Raw genomic sequence first — 18,335 nt, 5'->3', positions numbered from 1 at the left:
GCCTTTTGACCATATTAAAGGAAATTAATTTTTTTTGGTGAAATTTAAATGAGAAGCAGAGAGTAAAACCATACACACACACACACAAACCCAAAACCAAACCAACAAACAAAAAGTCAACCAAACAACAACAACAAAAAAGATAAAATAATTAGTGAAAAGCCAGTGGGAAAATTTTTCATTCATTGCTGATCAAATTATTGCAGGTGACAGCAAAAAGAAAGAAGCAGCTCTGATGCTTCATTGTATTACTTGCTTCATTGGGGGCTCCTAGACCTCATAGCAAAAGTTTTCTATTCGCATGATCAGACTGTGCACGCGAAGACACAAGCCCCATGGGTTTGAATTTATGGATTGTATTACCTGTGCTGAACTACAGTTTAAGTTAATTTTCTTTACTAGGCACTGCATGTCTTGCAGCGTAATAGAAGTACCTACTTCGTCAAAATTAAAGCAGATGCAACACTCTGTACTGTGTTTTAAAAAACCCCAAACATATAAATCATTTGGTGATTTGATTTTTCAAGATAAATAGTGTATATTTGTGTGTAGCAGCTACATAGCTGCCTTGGGATCCTTAAGGCATCTTTAAAAGGTCAGAACCGGCACGTTCATTGTGCTGGTATTGTAGCTGTTTCTCTTGCTGCACCTTTATTTTCTACCATTATTTTTCTGGAAAGGACAGTTTGCAAACATTTATAAATAATCTCTTCATCTTTGACCTGCTTGTTACCCAGATTTTGAAGTAGGTGGAAGGTGGAGGAGGAGGAGGTTCATTTCATTTTTGTTCCAGAAAATGAAAACTTTTATAAAGCAATACAATTTCAGAGTGTGATATGTATTTCTTACGTTCTGTGATATTTTATTAATATTTCAATCTCACTGAAAATTTGCCATAGGTTTTTGAAACAGCATATCATCAACTAGCTGTGAGAATGACCCTTGCCTCATGTTTACAATGTAGATTTCAAAACTTTGGTTTACTGTTCTTATTTCACATTAGTATGGGACAAAAATAACTATAGTGCTACACATGTCAAGTTTGGGCAGATTCCTGTATCCCTGCAGAGCCATTTTCATGTGAGGATCCTGTGGCCAGGGGTTCCTGCTTGTGCAGATCTGGAAGTACCATTGGTGACATTTGCTGCTTGAATGATATATTTAATATAGGAAGGGAATAGTAATGACACTTACACTTGGAATCTAAGAACAACCAAGAAACACCAAAATGCATATGCAAAAATGGAAATTATTTATAACGTTGCTTAAGTTGTGAAAAAAGTAAAGATTTCTTGGCATTTGAAATAGTACTTTTTATAGTACTTTTTGTTGTTGTTGTTGTTTTTCTCCAAACAAAAGCAGCAGAAAATTAAAATTTCTGGAATCCTGATGCTAAGGACTTTTTGAGGATATAGAGGGTTAATGGCAAATCCAACTAAAAGTAGACAAGTATCCACTTAAAAGAAAGTAACAGATTTGTCTCTGCAAAATACATCTGTTCTTCTCATCTTTTATCGTGAAAATTATATTACCGTGTTTGTGGTTTTTCTGTTAATTTCTCTAAATGCAATCACATTAATATGAATGGAAGTGCTTCACTATTGATCAGTAGTGGTTTATAGGCTACTTATCAGTAAGTATAATTGGTTGCAATGTTGTCTCTAATGTACTGAATAAAACAGTATTTTATGCCTAAAGTATTTCCTGCTCCTGTAAGAGGGGAAAGTATATTCTGTCCTTGAATTGCTAACTCACACATGCAAATTATGGATGAAACAGTTGAGCATTGAGAAATGATGGTGCAGTTCTGTGTGAAATGAATTTATATTTTTACAGACTGGTGGCCTGATCTTTTTGAGGTGCTTTCTTCACCAAGGGATTTTTCAGGAAGTACTTGGACTTAACCTGGCTTCAAAGGCCAGCCAAGACTCTGTAGGAAGAAAATATGATATCTGAGTAAGCCTTGCTGTGTTAGAGGTGAAAAGTAGTTCCAGATTAAACACCTGTCCAGTACACCCTTTCTTTTACATCCTTACGACTTTTGCAAAGAAGTGAGAAGCAAGTTGAGAGGAGCCTGCCTGAGGTTCAAGAGAGCCTCAAATACTTTGAAGATAAAGAAATTAAAGGGTTGAGGCAGGATAACTGGGTCTGTAGAAGTGCATGCAAGTTCAGCATCTCTGTGATGACAGATGTAGTGGCTCCACAAAGGGCAGGTCTGCCAATTTGCAATGATAAATGTCAGTCTTGTGTGCCTTTATTCTCTGTCATTCTCTGAGCTCCCAGCAGTGTCACTTCTCAGAACACAGGTTTGTTACCAGCATCCACCGTTGCAGGGATGTCCATCCTTCTCACACTTGCACTGATGTCCCCTCTCTCCTCTGCTGTGGCTCTGTGTGCCAGATGGAGCTGATCAGCATGGCACCAGACCCACTGACTACCTGCGCTATAGTGGCTGGGCATCAGCACAGGACTCCAGGATGGGAGGAAGATGCCCTGTGTTGTGTATGCAGGAAGGTCTCAGTGCACATAGCGTCTTTTATAGGACCCCCTGATCAAAACACTTTGACAGAAGACCCATGCCTAAAGCGCAGGCCGGAACAGTAGGCTTGCCTAGTCACTGGTATGTAGCCTAGCATGATCATACATGCACTCCAAGGTTCCTGTTTTATCACGGGATGTAGCCCCATTGGCAAGGAACCTGGTGGGCCAAAAGCACGTTGGACAAGGTGAGGCTGCAGAGTGTGTCAGCAAACAAGCTGCATTTAGGATGCTCACAAGCATTTTGGCAGCTGCTGTATATGTCCAAATTATACCAGGACTGGGCAGGAGTATTGGCTTTGGCTTAAGCACGCTCTCTGCCATGGATGAGAATTGTGCCAAGGTTTGTAATGAGCAGCATTCCTTTAAACTTGAATGAGCAGGGCTCTGTTGTTACTAATTATTCAAGGTAAGGATCCATGTACTTACTTTAATTAAGTCCAGTAGCTGATACTGCAGGTGACAACACCAGCTCCTGGCTTTGCCACACTATTTAAACAGGATGAAACCTCCTCCATTTGTTTGACTCCTACCTCAGCTCTCTTACCCCCCGAATTAGGATGCAACTACATTATATCATCTGCCTCCATGATTTTGCTACCCACTCTGCAAATGAGGACCTCCCAGGACCTCTCCTAGGAAACAAGAGCTGAAGGACAGAACTGTGTATTCTTGTTCCTTACAATAAAAAGATCCTACTGTTTGACATCACCTGCTTCTGTCAAGGTATTTGTTCTCTTGCTCAAAGGAGGCCCCATCCAGACAGTTGCTAATTATTCATAAATATCAATATCTAGGTTCTTACCTGAGCTGCTGAGTAAATCAATTTTATGAACAACTCCAGAAGTGATTGCATTCATCTGAACAACAGGCTGCTAGGACCTACTGCTACTGTCTCTAACCAGCACTCTCTTACTGTCTTGGAGAGGTTTCAGGACCACTGCTTCAGATCTTCTGTGCTAAAGTTATGTCCACCTTCTCCATCCATTTCTTTTTACCATGCTATTGGTTAGGAGTTGAATGTCCAACACTGTCTTGGAAAACCTCTTGACATTTTTCAAAACTGCAGTCTCAAATATTCCTACTGGAATCTGTTAAATTTTAGATGATGAAGAGTTTTAACCTTTTCCTCTATGTCCAAGGGGAAAGTAATGAGTAAATGCAAACCTTGTATGCTGGATTTATGCAATGTATTGAAAGAGGCCCAAAACAGAGCAAGACTTCCCTGACTTTTCATCTGATTCACAAAAAGTGTACAAAGCCTTCCTGAATTTTTCAAATTATTCACAAATTATAATGTTCTTCAATCTAACTTGAAACAAAATTATATTACTATATACTTTTTATTTTTATTTGAAGCAAAATAAAATTTCTAAATTTGCTTCATAGTGACATAAAATCAATTAAAATTTTGAAGTAGAAACAAACTGATTTTGGCTTACTAGGACTATTTAATGCATATAAAAACCATAAAACATATCTCAGTGACATATCTCAGTGAGAAAGCCGACAGATGAAATAAAAATGTTTAACTCTGTCTTCTACTATACATGCCAAACTCAGAAGAGTCCTATGAAGGCAAGACTTGTGCTTGAATTATAAGAAAGCTGAGCTCAGTAAACTCACTGGACCTCATGGGAACGAGATCAATTCACTTCATTTAAGGGAAGTAGTCTGAGATCACACAGGCATGAAATAAAAATCTCTTAATCAAAACTACCTAGGCAGAGGAAGAAATATAGAGAAACAATAGAAGCTGTTACTGAACCGAATGGAGAAGAGAAGGAGAAAATACTCAGTGAAAAGAGGAGAAAAATACTCCTCTATCTACGGCAAAAAAATGGACATGAAATAACAAAAGCTAAAAAAAAAATTAAAAAAAAAAATCTTCAAGACATTACTATTTTTTTGGTTACATAAACATGCTGTTTCAGACCTGGAATACATATTCTTATAGCTCTCATTGCTACTTCTCAGATACAAAAAAAAAAAAAAAAAGACTGTATTATTGTCCATTCTAATGACCTAGACTGGAATTAACTCCACAGCAATCACTCTTTCAGTCACCACCGCAGAATCCCTCCCACTTCTCACTTCCACACACAAAGGCCGTGGCAGAAGCCAAAGCCATAATACATCTGTGACAAATTTACCATCTGACTCTACATTTCAGAGACTTTTGCCAAAGCCAAAATGCCTTTGTTTTATTGTAAGGAAAGACCTCTCCCCTGCTAGTTGGTGGTAGCTGGGGATGAGGCCTGCTGTCATAATTGAGAAATATAGGGTATTTCTCCCTCGGTGTACTTGAAGCATTTGTTTGCAGTGTCTGCATGTGTGTCCCTCTCTGCTTGTTGCAGACAGCTGGTCCGAGTGGTCCGAGTGGTCTGAGTGCGACTCATCTGGCTTCCAGTTCCGCGCCCGTCAGTGCATCATTTTGTTTCCTGTGGGCAGCCAGTGCACAGGCAACACCACGGAGAGCCGAGCCTGTGCTTTGGACTCCAACTTTATCCCAGGTGAGATCAGCCTGCTCCTTGGAGGATTAGTGAAATCCCTCAACATTTCAGGAGTGAGGGGTAGTACTGTCCCAAACTGCACTGCACAGAGCTGAGAGCTGGAACACAACTTGCATTTTGTCAGCCAAAGTGTGTTGGTCTACTATGTAGAGCCAATGCTGCTAGATCTGGTGTCTTCATGAAAATCTACCTCATGGCACCAAGTGCTGTGGAGCTGTCCTGACTGTCACTGCTTGGGACTTTGGTTAATCACTGTCACAGCATTCTTCAGGTCCCTCCCATCCTACACTTGGGAGCAGGGGTGACTACAGACAGCTAGGAGAAATAGTTAACTTTCTACTTTAAGTGTTTTTGGGACTTTGAGGTTAGTAGAGAAACATTCCTCTAGGTCTTGTGGTTTGCAAATACAAAAGTGAGTGTTGTATGGTAGCTAATCTGGAAATAATTTCTCAGATTCCCTTAAATTAATAAGTGCTTAGAAAGATAAATACTATTAACTGTATCTCAGGTGCTTATCTCCCACATGACTGCTAAGTATCTGATGGATAATCACGTCAAATATCTTTCTATAGCATTTGGTGAAACTCATGACTGTACTTTATTTTTTTAAAATCACAGCAGTCATCTAGATCCACACAACAGCATGGGTGGCCACACTACATTGCTGTTAACAAGTCATCTTTTTGTCTGTGTACATTGAAAAGAAGGCTTCACAGACAGAGAAATTTACATTTTAATGTATCATTTGAGATGTAATTGTGTTTACTCAGTGCAGCAACCTTTTTTTATTGTGACTATGTTAGTCCAATATAACAAAGAAATCAATGAATTTAAAAACTGTTTTCATGGATGGTACATAATGCTTTAACTCCCAAATACTATTTTTTCCTCCAAAACCAATGTGAAAAATATCTGTGTGAAAGCAAAAACTCCCACATTGTATTTTCCCCTTTTTCCTCAGGCTTTTGAAGCAACTCTGCTAATATTCACATTCTGTGAATCACCCTGCTTAATCCAATACATCTTTACAAGTTATTTTGGAAAGGAGACATTTTCAGACTCTGAAATGAGACACCTTTTCTGTCACCCTCCTGGTTTGTTTGCCACTCCTCAGATCACCCATATCCCAGCAGATGACATGCCCATTATGCTCACCTTAGGCAAACTAGCTTACTTTCTTGGGATGCTCAGCTTGTTTGCACTCCTCCAGGTCCTCTGAGTCAGAGTTCACTCCTTCTCTCCCTCCCTCCCTCCTTCTCTTTCTATTTCACCTCCCTCCTCTCCTCATCTAGTGTGCTGGTGTGTCCACCCTCGTGTTGTCTGCTCCCCCTCCTGCTTATCTTTGCTCTGTTCCTCTACAGAACTTAGTATATAGAGTGATTCTGACTCCTTCTCATTGTTGCTGCTGCTGTGCTTCCAGAGTTAGTCCTTACCAACTTCACCTTGCAGAGCTTTATGATTTTCTGGTACTTTTTTTTTTTTTCTTCTTTTTGTTTGGATTGTGAATTAACAGTCTCAGCCAGACAAAGTCTGTTCTTAGCCTTTACCTCTCTGTGGGAGTGATGTTCCCTCAGGTCTGATCATTTTTCATTTTGAAAATAGTATTGATTTAGCATGTGAAGAAAGGTAAAAAATTGTGATCCCTTTAGCAGCAGCAGCATGTGGATCATCTTTTGGTGGTAAAGAGACTGTTATTCCTCACACAGAATCTACTGCATACCTATGGCCATCATTGCTGTCTTTCTCCGGTCTGTTATCAGTTCTACTAAAGACGTCCTCAGGTGGAAAACTAGAGCTGCACACAGTGTTCAGGGAGTGGACAACACATGGATTTATAAAGTGCCATAATGCTGATATCCTGTCTTATTAACTATTGCTTTCTTGGTAGTACCTGGCATTGGTTTGCCTCTTTGATTAACTTGTGAGCACTAAGCTGGTATTTTCATGGAACAATTTGTCATAAACCCCCAGTCTCACTCATGAGTAGTAACAGTCACCTCACAACCCACTATTTTATATGTGACACTAGGGATTGCTTTCTACTGTATGTATTACTTTATATTGATCCACATTCTGTTTAATTTGTTATTTTATTGCCTAGTTTTGTAGGGTCTTCTGCAGGTCTCCACATTGTGCCCTTTTCCATGCTACCTTATCTTTGTATCATCAGCAAACTTCAAACTCACATTTGCCTCCCATTTTTGTAGCTCTGCTGAGAAGCCTAGGCCCCTGCACAAGTGGAAACCTTTCTCCATTGTAAGAACTGAGCACATAGTGTTACCCTGTTTTCTCTTTTTCCCCTCATATCATGTGTTGCTTGGAAAGCCTTTGACATAGAACTTAAAAGCTCTTTCAAAATCCAGGTAGACTGTGTCAGTTACCCCACCCATATCCACACGATCACTGACCCTTTCAGAGGGGCTAAAGAGATTTGTAAGACAGGATGTTGCTTCACAGAAGCCATGGTCACAGTATCACAATATCACAGTATCACAGTATGTTTGGGATTGGAAGGGACCTCGAAAGATCATCTAGTCTAGTCCCCCTGCTGGAGCAGGAACGCCTAGGGGAGGTCGCACAGGAATGTGTCCAGGCGGGCTTTGAATGTCTCCAGGGAAGGAGACTCCACAACCTCCCTGGGCAGCCTGTTCCAGTGCTCTGTCACCCTCACTGAGAAGAAGTTTTTTTCTCAAATTTAAGTGGAACCTGAAGTAAAGTGTAGGAAAACTTGACTGCTAACAGATTTTATTTAATATTTATTCAAAATTTTTGCAAGGTCAAAGTGGTAAAGATACTGGCTGGAATTATATTTTATTGGTTTACAATTGAAACACATTAAATTGGCAGTCATCTTTTTTTGAAGATTTGTAAAGTCCCTCATTTCACATTAGCACCAGACATGACTTCTAGAAGTAATGAGCCCATTTGAACACAAGATAATTAAAGTCTCATTAATTTTACTATTCAGAAAAGCAACACTTTCTCAATATGTTTGAACTCCACAAAGAATGTTTTCCTGTGCACATAATATAGTAGAATAAATTTTTAAATTCTCACTGTGTTAATCAAACTAGTGGTTCGTAATATTTTTTTTTCTCCCTTGGCATAAGTGGTTTGTTTATTTTTCTAGAAATATCAGTGGCAAGATCCAGCAGCATAGAAGAAAAACGATGTGGCGGTAAGCTTTTCAGCTCTAGATGTGTATTAAATGCTGAAATATTGATTCCCTATTTTTTCCTCTTGTTTCACCTTTTGCTCTCTCTTATTTTTATTCTACCTTCCAAATGCTGCATTCTCATTATTTACACTTCTGCAGAAAAAGAGATGTAGTTACTACAGGATTTCTCATTAAATATCCATCTGCCATTACTGACCTTTGAGACAAGAACATGTATTACTGGATGTTTGTATTTTCTTCTTTTTCAGTACGGCAGTCACCTTTGTCTCAAAAAGAAATTCCCATTATACGCTAGCTATCAGTAGGTCAAAATTTTTAAAGCTGCTCCACCTTTTTCAGGATACTTTCACAAACCTTTTTTGGGACTTCAAATGAATAGCAGAAAGCCACCCTACTAACTCATTTAATAGTTCAGAATGTATATGGGACTCAGTTTCTGGTTCACTGCCACAGAAAAAACTGAAAAATGAAATAAAGAAGTTCCATTCCAGAGAGTTCTGATGCTAGCAAAATAAATCTTGAAAGTGAAAACTGTTAAAAACACCAAACAATAAGAAGAAGAAAAAGGAAAAATGACCATTTTTGTGCTAAGTTATCATGCTTAGCCTGTGTCGTCATGGTAGTAGCTCTGACTGGTTCTAGTGTTCTTCCATGCACAGATAAGCTGCATTTTTGACCTAATAAGGGAAACACAAGAGTTATACAGGGGTACTAGTGTGCGTGGTAACTTGCTATGGTAGCCAGGGTAATGCAATTTGATTTTTTTCTATCAGTGGTACATTGAAAACATTTGGCCAAGTTCTGCAACAGTGAGAAACTTTCACAGAAGTGCAGAAGGATATTTCACTGATAATTTATCTATTAGGATGTAGTCAACCTAGTCACCTAAATATCAGTTTGTGTTTCTAAATACCCAGTAGTCATGTAAAGGTCCTACCTTAGGCATTTGCTAAAATGAGACTCATGTGCAGGCCCATTTTTTCTGTGTTACAGTGAAAAAGGTCTAACGTATGTTGTTCAGACTGGTGCCAGTTTCTCAGTTTAAAATATTTGATTTGTGCATATATAGGCAACCACAAACAAATTTTCAGTAGTGTTAAGATGAAATTTCCAACATGAGCTTCTCACTGATACCTCTTTATTAATCCAAAATCACAGCTCCAGTTTGAAATAACAATGAAAAGCCGTGTAATTTGTTTATTTCCAGCTAGTCCTACTGGTGCCACTTTTGAGCTGATATCTCTGTTCAGTAATGTCAGGGGATGATTGTGCTTTAGATTCCTTTCCTACAGTTTCATGCAGCAATGAGTTTCCTCTCAGTTTTAATCCTTGCATAGGTGGAGAGGGTTTCCCATCATCGATCCCATAGTATCTTTGAAGGGCAGAGCAGACAGGAGAGTGCTGAGTTCTGAGTTGTTGACTGCACTCTGGCTGCTATGGTTAAAAGCACAGCGAGTTTCAAGGAGTCCCTCTCCTTCCCATTTTCCCCTAAAACGCTACCATTTCTCCCGCCCCCCTCATCTTACATATGGGAAGAATTCTGAAGGCTGTATAAGGGGTCAAACTGGTCATATATCAAATATAGAGAAACAGTGAGACCCAGCAAAAAAAAAAAAGTATGGGATGGAAAAAACATATGCCACTGCTTCTGGGACACGCACCAAATAAAGGGAAGATGGAAAACTTTTCAGGGAAAGCAGGATTGTGATTAGAAGATATCATTATTTTGTTAGTTCTGCCACAAGTCACTTTGTGTAAGAGAAAGAACTAGAAGAAGAGCAGAGGAGGTGATACTGTATTTCACTGAAAGAAAAAGCTAGGTGTGTACATTATATACACAATTTACATATAACAAGGCTTTATTATACAGTCTGAAGAAAGATACTTTGCTGAACTATCAAAACATGCAAAAGTCAATTAATTCATCTGTTATTTGTGTTCTGAACTTGTTTAAGAATCTTTCAAAAATCTCAGTCTTACTACTTACAGAGATCTATGGGTATCTAAGATTCTTACAATGATCCCTTCGGGGAAGTACAATGTGTTTGCTACTGTAGGGATAAACCATTGCAGTTGAGATGATTGTGGGAAACACATGAAATTTCCCTTATCCTTATTTGAATCAAGCACTTGTCTACATTTCTCCCCAAGCTTAAGCTTCAATTGCTTCTTCCTTAAAAATAAGATTGTCATCTTCTCTCCACTCAGCAGAATTCAACATGTTTCACATGATCGCAGTGGGATTAAGTAGCTCAATACTTGGTTGCCTTCTTACCCTGCTTGTTTACACTTATTGCCAACGATATCAACAACAGTCCCACGACGCAACTGTCATCCATCCAGTGTCACCAGCTCCTCTCAATACCAGCATTACCAACCACATCAACAAACTGGACAAATATGACTCCGTAGAAGCCATCAAGGTGAGAAGCGGGTTGGGATCTCTGGAATGCACAACACATACGGTCATAGACAACAGTTCTGCTGTATTAAAATAATGCTACTTGTTAGTTTTCTGCAATGGCATTTGGACTCAAATTATGCTGATTTTTGATAACAAAACTAGATTTCACTTGAAGCATTGTAATTACAGATCCTTTCCTGTGTCATTCCCTATTGCACAGGAAGTGAGATTTTGTGTGTTATGTATAGTTTGTACAGCAGCAGCCTTTCCTGGAAAAACGCAGACCACTCAAGTTTTCTGTTTGGTTGGTTTGTTTTGTTTTTCCATAATTGTGTTCCCTAATGGCTTGTTCAAGAAATAAATAGGACCATTAACAATCATCATGACATATATTGAAGATAATAGTTTGACTCCAACGATATGGTGTCAAGAGCACCGTTCATCTTCCTGCATTCTGTCTTTATACAGGAGATGTATCTGGTGAATATATTCTGGATCAGACTCTCAGCTACTGTTCATACCCAAAATATTCTGTAAATGAGCAGTACAGATTTACATTAGCTGAGAGTCAGGCATGATATCTACATTGTATGATCATAGTTCCCAAACAGCTATTGTCTTTTTATGATCTTTTAGAATAGTTCTGCTTTTCAGATGCACTGAATTAAGGAAGGATGAGCATTCTGAAAATACCTAGCTCTGTTTATTTCTTAAACAGTTTATTCCTGCAGCTGCAAAGCTTTTCATAAATGAGGCTTTTTCTGAAATCCTACCTGAATAATCTAGTTTTAGTTTCTGCATTTTTCTTGCTGATTAAAAAGATTTTAAAGAATTTCATTAGAAATGGCAAGAAAAGTCTAGAGTCTGTAAACAGTGTTGGAATATATAGCTAATTTAAAGCTTTTGCAAATTCCACTAATCATCTCTCTGGATAGCTACAAAAACAAAAAATAAATTCAGAAATTCATACTCTGAGTACCCGTATAACTTTAAAAAAATCAGAATTTACACTCTTAGGACTTTTAGACATTTCTCCTGCATATTGCATTTGAAAATCAAGGAATTAATGCAGTAAAGAGAAAATAATTCTTATTCAGTAAAAAAAAAAATTAGTAAAAAAAATGTAATGGGTGAATAATTCTAATTAGAATTGACTATGTATGATTAAAAAGTATTTTTAGTCATAAAATTAGTTTCATAATATTGGGGGAAAAGTGCCTGTCTTTATTGAGCAGAATTGCTTTTTGTAGGAATGTTATTATGTAAGCAGATACATGCAAATGCAAGTTTTTGTAAATATGCAGGTATTTCTCAATGTATTTTTGACTGACTTACTATACACAGATATTTGCCACAAAAATTGCCTTGGTGAAAGAGTGCTTAGTGGCTGCCTTTCTTCTATCCTTCCCATTTTCTTATCTCTCTTTTTTTTTCCCCCCCAGGCATTTAACAAAAATAACCTGATTCTGGAGGAGAGAAACAAATACTTCAATCCACATCTTACTGCAAAGACTTATTCTAATACCTATTTTACAGATTTCAATAATTATGATGAGTACTAATGGGCTTGTGTATTTTCTGGCCTCCTGTAACTCCCCAGTCCCCAAGGCCTGTGCTACTTGATTGCTCATGTGATTGAGGCTTCAGAGGTGAAGTTCAGAGACATTTCAAGCACGATCCAAGCCATCAATGTCCCATTGCTGCCAAAAGCCCAAAACACCTGTTTGTGACATGATGTTTTCTTTGCAGAGTGCGAGGTTGGCCTCAGTGTTGGGTGCAGCTGTAGCCCCTCAGTGTTGCTGGACCACTCATGAAGATTGTATCGCTTCACTGTTTCATGAACTTCCAGTCAGATTTCTCTAGCAAGTGACTAAGTAATTCCTGAGCTTTAAAAAAATAATAATAGTGATACCCCTTAAATCTACATCGGGAGTACAAATCTAATTTTCTTTTTAGGAATTGTCTTTTATTTCCATGAGGTTTGAAAAAGGAGCTCTGCTGTTTGCCACGGAGCCCTCTGTGCGCTCTCCTGACACTCACACCACCAAAAAGATCTCGCAGGGTGCTGGCAATTATGACAAGCAACATGGTGGTTTAGTGATGCCGTGCAGCAGCTCTGGGTCCTGCAGGGCTGATCTTCCTGGGCTGTAAATCACTCCAGCTGCAGTTCAGCTGCTCAGAGCGCAGAGACAAAGGCCATGCAAGGGATACTATCTTGTAATTAACCTAGAAAGCTACAGGGTCAGTGGCTTGTAGTTGAGAGTCAAGTCCGCTCACATAAAGGCTTTACCTAATTCTGTTCAGTTTTTGGAAGAGTGTGGAAGGGCATGTCCCTCAGGGAGGAGAGCAGATAGGAGACAAAGACTGGAAGATTTTTCTGTGTGTCATTAGTAAACCAGCCTCACTGCAGCGTGTGGGTTTGCACAAGTTGTGGCACCCAGAGGCTTCCTCTCCCCGGTGCCTGCGTATGGGAAGCCGCTCGTCTCTTTGCTGCAGCACTTGCTGTCAGGCTGGTCACAGAAAGATATGACTGCACCGCATTTTGTGTGCCGTCTCAGGCTCTCGGTAGTACCTAGGTGTAATCATAGATCTGCTTTTCTCTTTCCAGCTTGTACTTCATATGCACGTGTCTGACAAAAAAAATGCTGGCTCAGAAAATGCAGATGTGTTTGCAAAGTGTTGTCTCATCTTGCTGCTGTGTCTGACCCACGCTAGTCAGCCCCCAGGGGAACATTCTTATGGTGTTTCAAGTGATTATCTTGTTGGATTTCATTGATGTAAATATTTAAAGTACTGTTTAAGTTATCAGTTTTAATTCCTTTTGTAGTGGCAGGTGAGGACACAAAAATTTTGTATACTATTTTTCTTTGTTCTGTCTTCACCCACATTCATGACACTGTTATTTTTGTATCTGAAATTCCAGATGTATAACTAAAAAGAAAATGGCAGGATATGGGCCGGATTTTCCAGAGTAGTTGGTAGTAAGACATCATTCACTATTCTCAGAAGCTTGCGAAAAGAAATGAAAAATGAATATGAAGATTAAAGAACTGGACTTTTGTATTTTTGAGAATATTAGATGCAAAGATCATCATACCAGAGTACCAGGAAGGTATGAAAGGAGAAGCAGAGTGGAAATGTTTCGATTCTGCAGTTAGAGAGCTTGATCATTAGATTACACTATGATAGGCAAATAGAGAAAAATGTACAGATTATGAGTCACAAATATGTGCAAAAATGCAAAAAGTGTCAAGAAACATTGATCATGTGAGACTGCATTGGAGCACTGCTTTGATGGTCCAGCCACTTACATAGCAAGAGTAAACACTGTATGTAATGGCAGCAATGAGCAACATTTTTGAGTGGGAACAGATCTGAATGTAGCACTATGCTTTCTATCTCTGTTCTGCAGTAAAATGAAAAAATGCAAAGCAACTGGTCTTTGAAAACCTGTGCAGTTAAATGAACACATATTTACAATCTATAAAAATAATTAAGATCAGCTGCCTATTTTTTCCCAGCTGAATAGTTCTTCCTGTTACTAAGTCAAAAGAAAGCATCCCACCCTCACACCAGTTCACCTCCAGAAGGTATAGTAATACTGATTCTTTGTAATTTGTGATTTTTTACTGTACATTAGATTTGGTTTCCCAGGAAGAAACCAGCTAATTGCCCTTGGGTAAGAGAAGTTTTCTCTGCAAGAAAATTCAGTGACAGAGTAGGGAAGAGCTCTCCAAATCATAACCAGTTCAGTATCTGAATCACTCTGTTCATGCCAAAAGATAAAATTTTACATGTAAATAGATGAAGAAAATAAAATCTATATTGATGCCACTGCCAAGAAAAAGCAGCATACACACATATGCACAACACTGTTCCTCTCTGGCCCTAAGAGCACATTAGTCTGACTTACAGATTTTATATTTAGACTATTAGTTTTGAGACAATATCTTAAAAATATTTGAACTATGTATTTTAATTTTAACTTTTTTGATTAAAATTATCTGAAATTAGCCTTTTTATATTAAACTCTTCAGTAGTCTGAGGCACACCTATCTTTACAGTGATCTCTTTCCATTCTTTTCATGGGTAGATACATATGTTAGATATGCGTTATATATGCCATAGTGATACCCTAGGTTAAGTCTGCATGATCATAGGTAGAAGTATGTTTAGCACGTGCTCAGTCTGCTCCTACTTCTGTCTCCCAAAGGAGTATTTCAGGTGTTCCGGATCTTTGAGCAGCTCCCATGTGATGCCATTAAAACACCATGCCAACTTGTCAGAAAAGTATTTCTATTTAACGTCTTTTTTCTTTTTTTTTTCTTTTGTGTCATTTAACTTCTGAATTTACATTGTTCTAAATCGCAAGCAGAGGTATATTCAAACTCCTGTCTAAAACAGTAGGGAAAACATGGAAATTTCACAGCACTTCAATGAGAAAAAGTTGATGACAAGATCTCCTTGTCAAGCTATATTCTGAGACAACAGGTTTTGCAACCATTAGATATTTGTGTCTTAGGTGACTTTAGAGGAGCACAGATGCAATGACTTTATCAGTATTTTCACCTTCTGAGTTCTAAACAGCTGTCCAGGTAGGTTAGTACAGCCTTTCTTAATACACGGTGCAAAGCAAAGTGCAGTCTTCATTAATTTTCAATGTACTTTATTTCACATTTTTTTCTAAAATAGGCCACACAACTTTTGGTGAAAAGCAGATTTCTCCATGAAACTTCTTATTTGTATTTTGCCAAAAATGTAACAAATGTGGACATTTGCCTGCAAATCTTGTTTGAACTGATGGAGTTCTCAAATTTGAGCAAGGGTAAAACATAGTTCTTACAGCATTGTTCTGTTCTTGGAAAGGGAAGATCAACTCCCTTGCCCATTAAATGCCCTTTATATTTTTTCTTGGATAAAGTGATCTTTTCTGGATAATAATTGTATTAATATTACCTCTGATGCCAACAGCTAATATTACTAAACCACTTTTGCACTGATTGTGTAAATTTAAACATGTTTCTCTATTTTGAATGCAACATTTGAGCAGATAGATCAAAATTCTCTGTTTCTGTGTAGATCTGCTACACAGAATGAGGAGGAAGCAGGATTGCCAGTCAGATTCTGCACAGCATACTTTCATTGGGTAACTCAAAGTAGAATTGTGCTTGAGTACACATTTTGGGCTTATTTTTGTGTCTGATACGTAGCATATGTTCTTGAGTTACTTAGAAAATGGACTCCTGTGCTTGCAGTTTTACCTTGTACTTTGATTTGAGTCTGATGACCTTTATGGTAATTTGAAGTTACTTTACGTGGATGCTTTTCCAGCCGTTTGCAGTCACCTGCTGTTGGAGCAGTGTGGTTTGGCTAAAACTAATCAAGAGATTTTTGACTAGGATTAGGATTTTCATAAGAGAGTGAGAGAAAGAATGGGGCTTAAATGGCTTTGATTTCCAGGCTATTAAGCAGCACTGATTAAAGTCTCAGATGGGTGTAGGACACTGTGCATTTAGTTAGCTCTACCACAACTCCACAGTAATCTCTGGGAAAATACCACATCAATGTACAAGTCAAGAGCTACCCAAGCACTTATATTAAGTGAAGAAAGTTCTCAGAGTATCAGATCGTATGGCTGTTCAAACTAGAAAAGAAAGTAAGAGATCATAGGTGAAACAAAAATGTTAATGGGAATAAATGCTTCAATATTTTTTTCCTCATAACTATACAAGGTATTTCAAAAAGGTGGACCCAACATATTGCAGTTACATGAAAATTTACAAACAGTTTTCTGAGTTATCAAGTTTTGGTAACTTTTTATAAATGCCCTGTGTTCCCCACACCTGCTGCACAGACTGTAAGAGTTTCGTTCATGGGCGGTTCATGATTGCAGAGATATAGTGATTTCAAATTGGGTCCATATTTTTAAAACACCCTGTAGAATAAATATATTCACTTCTTTAAATGTGGGACCAGTTTTATTAAAATCAGTGCAACATAAGCACATTCCTAAGTCAATTGTGTGCATAGTGGCTTTGCTGTACGAGATCAATTCTGTAAACTGTTTGGTTCAAGCTTGTCTTGCTCTACTTGAGACATCTGACCAATTTCTGATTGTAGCTGCCACCAGCAACCTCTGTATCTTGTCTGGGAGAACATCCTTAGACAGACAGAGTTACATCCTGGTGAGAGCTTGTGTCTCTTCACCAACACTACAGTGAGCCTAGAGAGTTACACTTCTAACTTTCCCTGTCATTTGGATGCCTAAATTTAGACCGGTGAAAGCTAGGCTCTTGAGTATGATTTTACTCATCACATACGTAACCAAAGTGAGTTCAGTGTTCTGGATGTAACACTTATTTTAATGCGTTTGCAGGATTGAGCCCAAAATATATTGCTTCCGCACAAATCCATGCACAGTACAAGATGACTTCAATAGTAAGAAAACAATTCATTTAAAATTGTTCACAAGCAAATCTGCATCTTGATATCAGGGAATAGATATGTGTTCATTGTGTGGGGTATTTGAATTCATTCCTTTCTTTGCTAAATAAATGAATGATAAAACAAGATACTGCTTGACTTCATTTAAATGCCATTCTTTCAAATAAAGAAGGGTTCTGGGATCTGTGAATGCTTTCCATTTCTGTCTTTCTTCACTTCTCTACAGAAATGAATCTGTGTGCAGCTGAAATGGCCTTTAGTGAGACTGTTCTGTGTAACTGAATGACTGCTTTGCGTTGTGTTGCCATGCGACAACATTTTCTAACTGGGATTGTACAAAAAGGGAAATGTACTAACCTGGAAGCTTTGGCAAAGATTTCAACCCCAGCAGTAGCAAGGGTAGTCAGAAGTGGAATCAGAAATGTAGAAGAATGTGACTGAACGCTTGGCAAACCCATCAGTAAACTTTCACGGAAACTTAAGAGGCTTTTTGGGAACTGCCAAGGGTGAGGCTGTTGGGACTGTAACCTCCCAAATAGGCCAACTATAATAGTTGCTCAAGCGAAGAGCAAACTTGTTACAACAGGTATCTGTGCAAAACTGTGGCTGTTACTCAGAGTCAGGGAAGAAATGAACTGGTGACTCTCACAGCACCAGCTTAACCAGAAGGAAGCAAAATGCTTTCCCAAGCAAAAAGTACCTTTGTACTGGTGGCTTTTTGGCAGTATCTGTGTTGGCAGGAAGGACATGGCAACAGAAGCAAAACAGCCGGGAGTGAACTCATGGATTTTGGATTAGCTTCAGGCTGGTCCCACAGGCTGAACACCCATTACCAGTTAGAGTGTACTCCTTTAGTTTCCTTCATTCCTTAAAAAATAAACAAAAAAACAGCAAACAAAAACAACAAAACAACAACAACAAAAAAAAACCCAGATGGAATGGAATGGATAAACCTCTTTCCAGTTGGCTCTTTGGACCCACGTTGGATACTTTTTCAGGTACTTACCCATTGACTCTTCTGCTTGTGCTAAAGTGATTAAGGCTCGACCTAGATGAGAATCTGCCAATTTGAAGGAATAATTTTATACCAGTACAGAAGCCTGCTAAAAATTTGTGTTATAAAACTGATATCAAAGGCTGTACAAAAAGTGTTACTGATACTGAGTCCAGTTTATTTTAATTGCTTTTAAACTGAATGTACTATAGCCATTCCTCAACTGAAATGAACATTTGAGCAGAGATAGTAGTCTCATAAAAT

General features: G+C 38.5%; 1 protein-coding gene across 11 annotated transcripts in view; it reads left to right on the top strand.

The window, feature by feature from the left end:
- Positions 1–17,203, top strand: part of SEMA5A (semaphorin 5A) — a 339,730-nt gene extending 322,527 nt beyond the window's left edge. For 10 of the 11 annotated variants that reach the window (XM_065830100.2, XM_071804451.1, XM_065830097.2 and 7 more), the window contains 4 exons: positions 4,896–5,051; positions 8,182–8,229; positions 10,438–10,652; positions 12,076–17,203. In XM_065830100.2, coding sequence (XP_065686172.1) covers positions 4,896–5,051; positions 8,182–8,229; positions 10,438–10,652; positions 12,076–12,195 — 539 coding nt within the window. In that variant the 3' untranslated portion in view covers positions 12,196–17,203. The remainder of the gene's footprint in view (positions 1–4,895; positions 5,052–8,181; positions 8,230–10,437; positions 10,653–12,075) is intronic. The other variant, XM_065830102.2, reaches the window with a different exon arrangement.
- Positions 17,204–18,335: the final 1,132 nt, after the last annotated feature.

Source organism: Patagioenas fasciata, chromosome 2 (genome assembly GCF_037038585.1).
Source record: "Patagioenas fasciata isolate bPatFas1 chromosome 2, bPatFas1.hap1, whole genome shotgun sequence".
Taxonomy (NCBI): Eukaryota; Metazoa; Chordata; class Aves; order Columbiformes; family Columbidae; genus Patagioenas; species Patagioenas fasciata.
The sequence above is the reverse complement of the archived record's forward strand: the minus strand, read 5'-3'. Positions and strand labels throughout refer to the sequence as shown.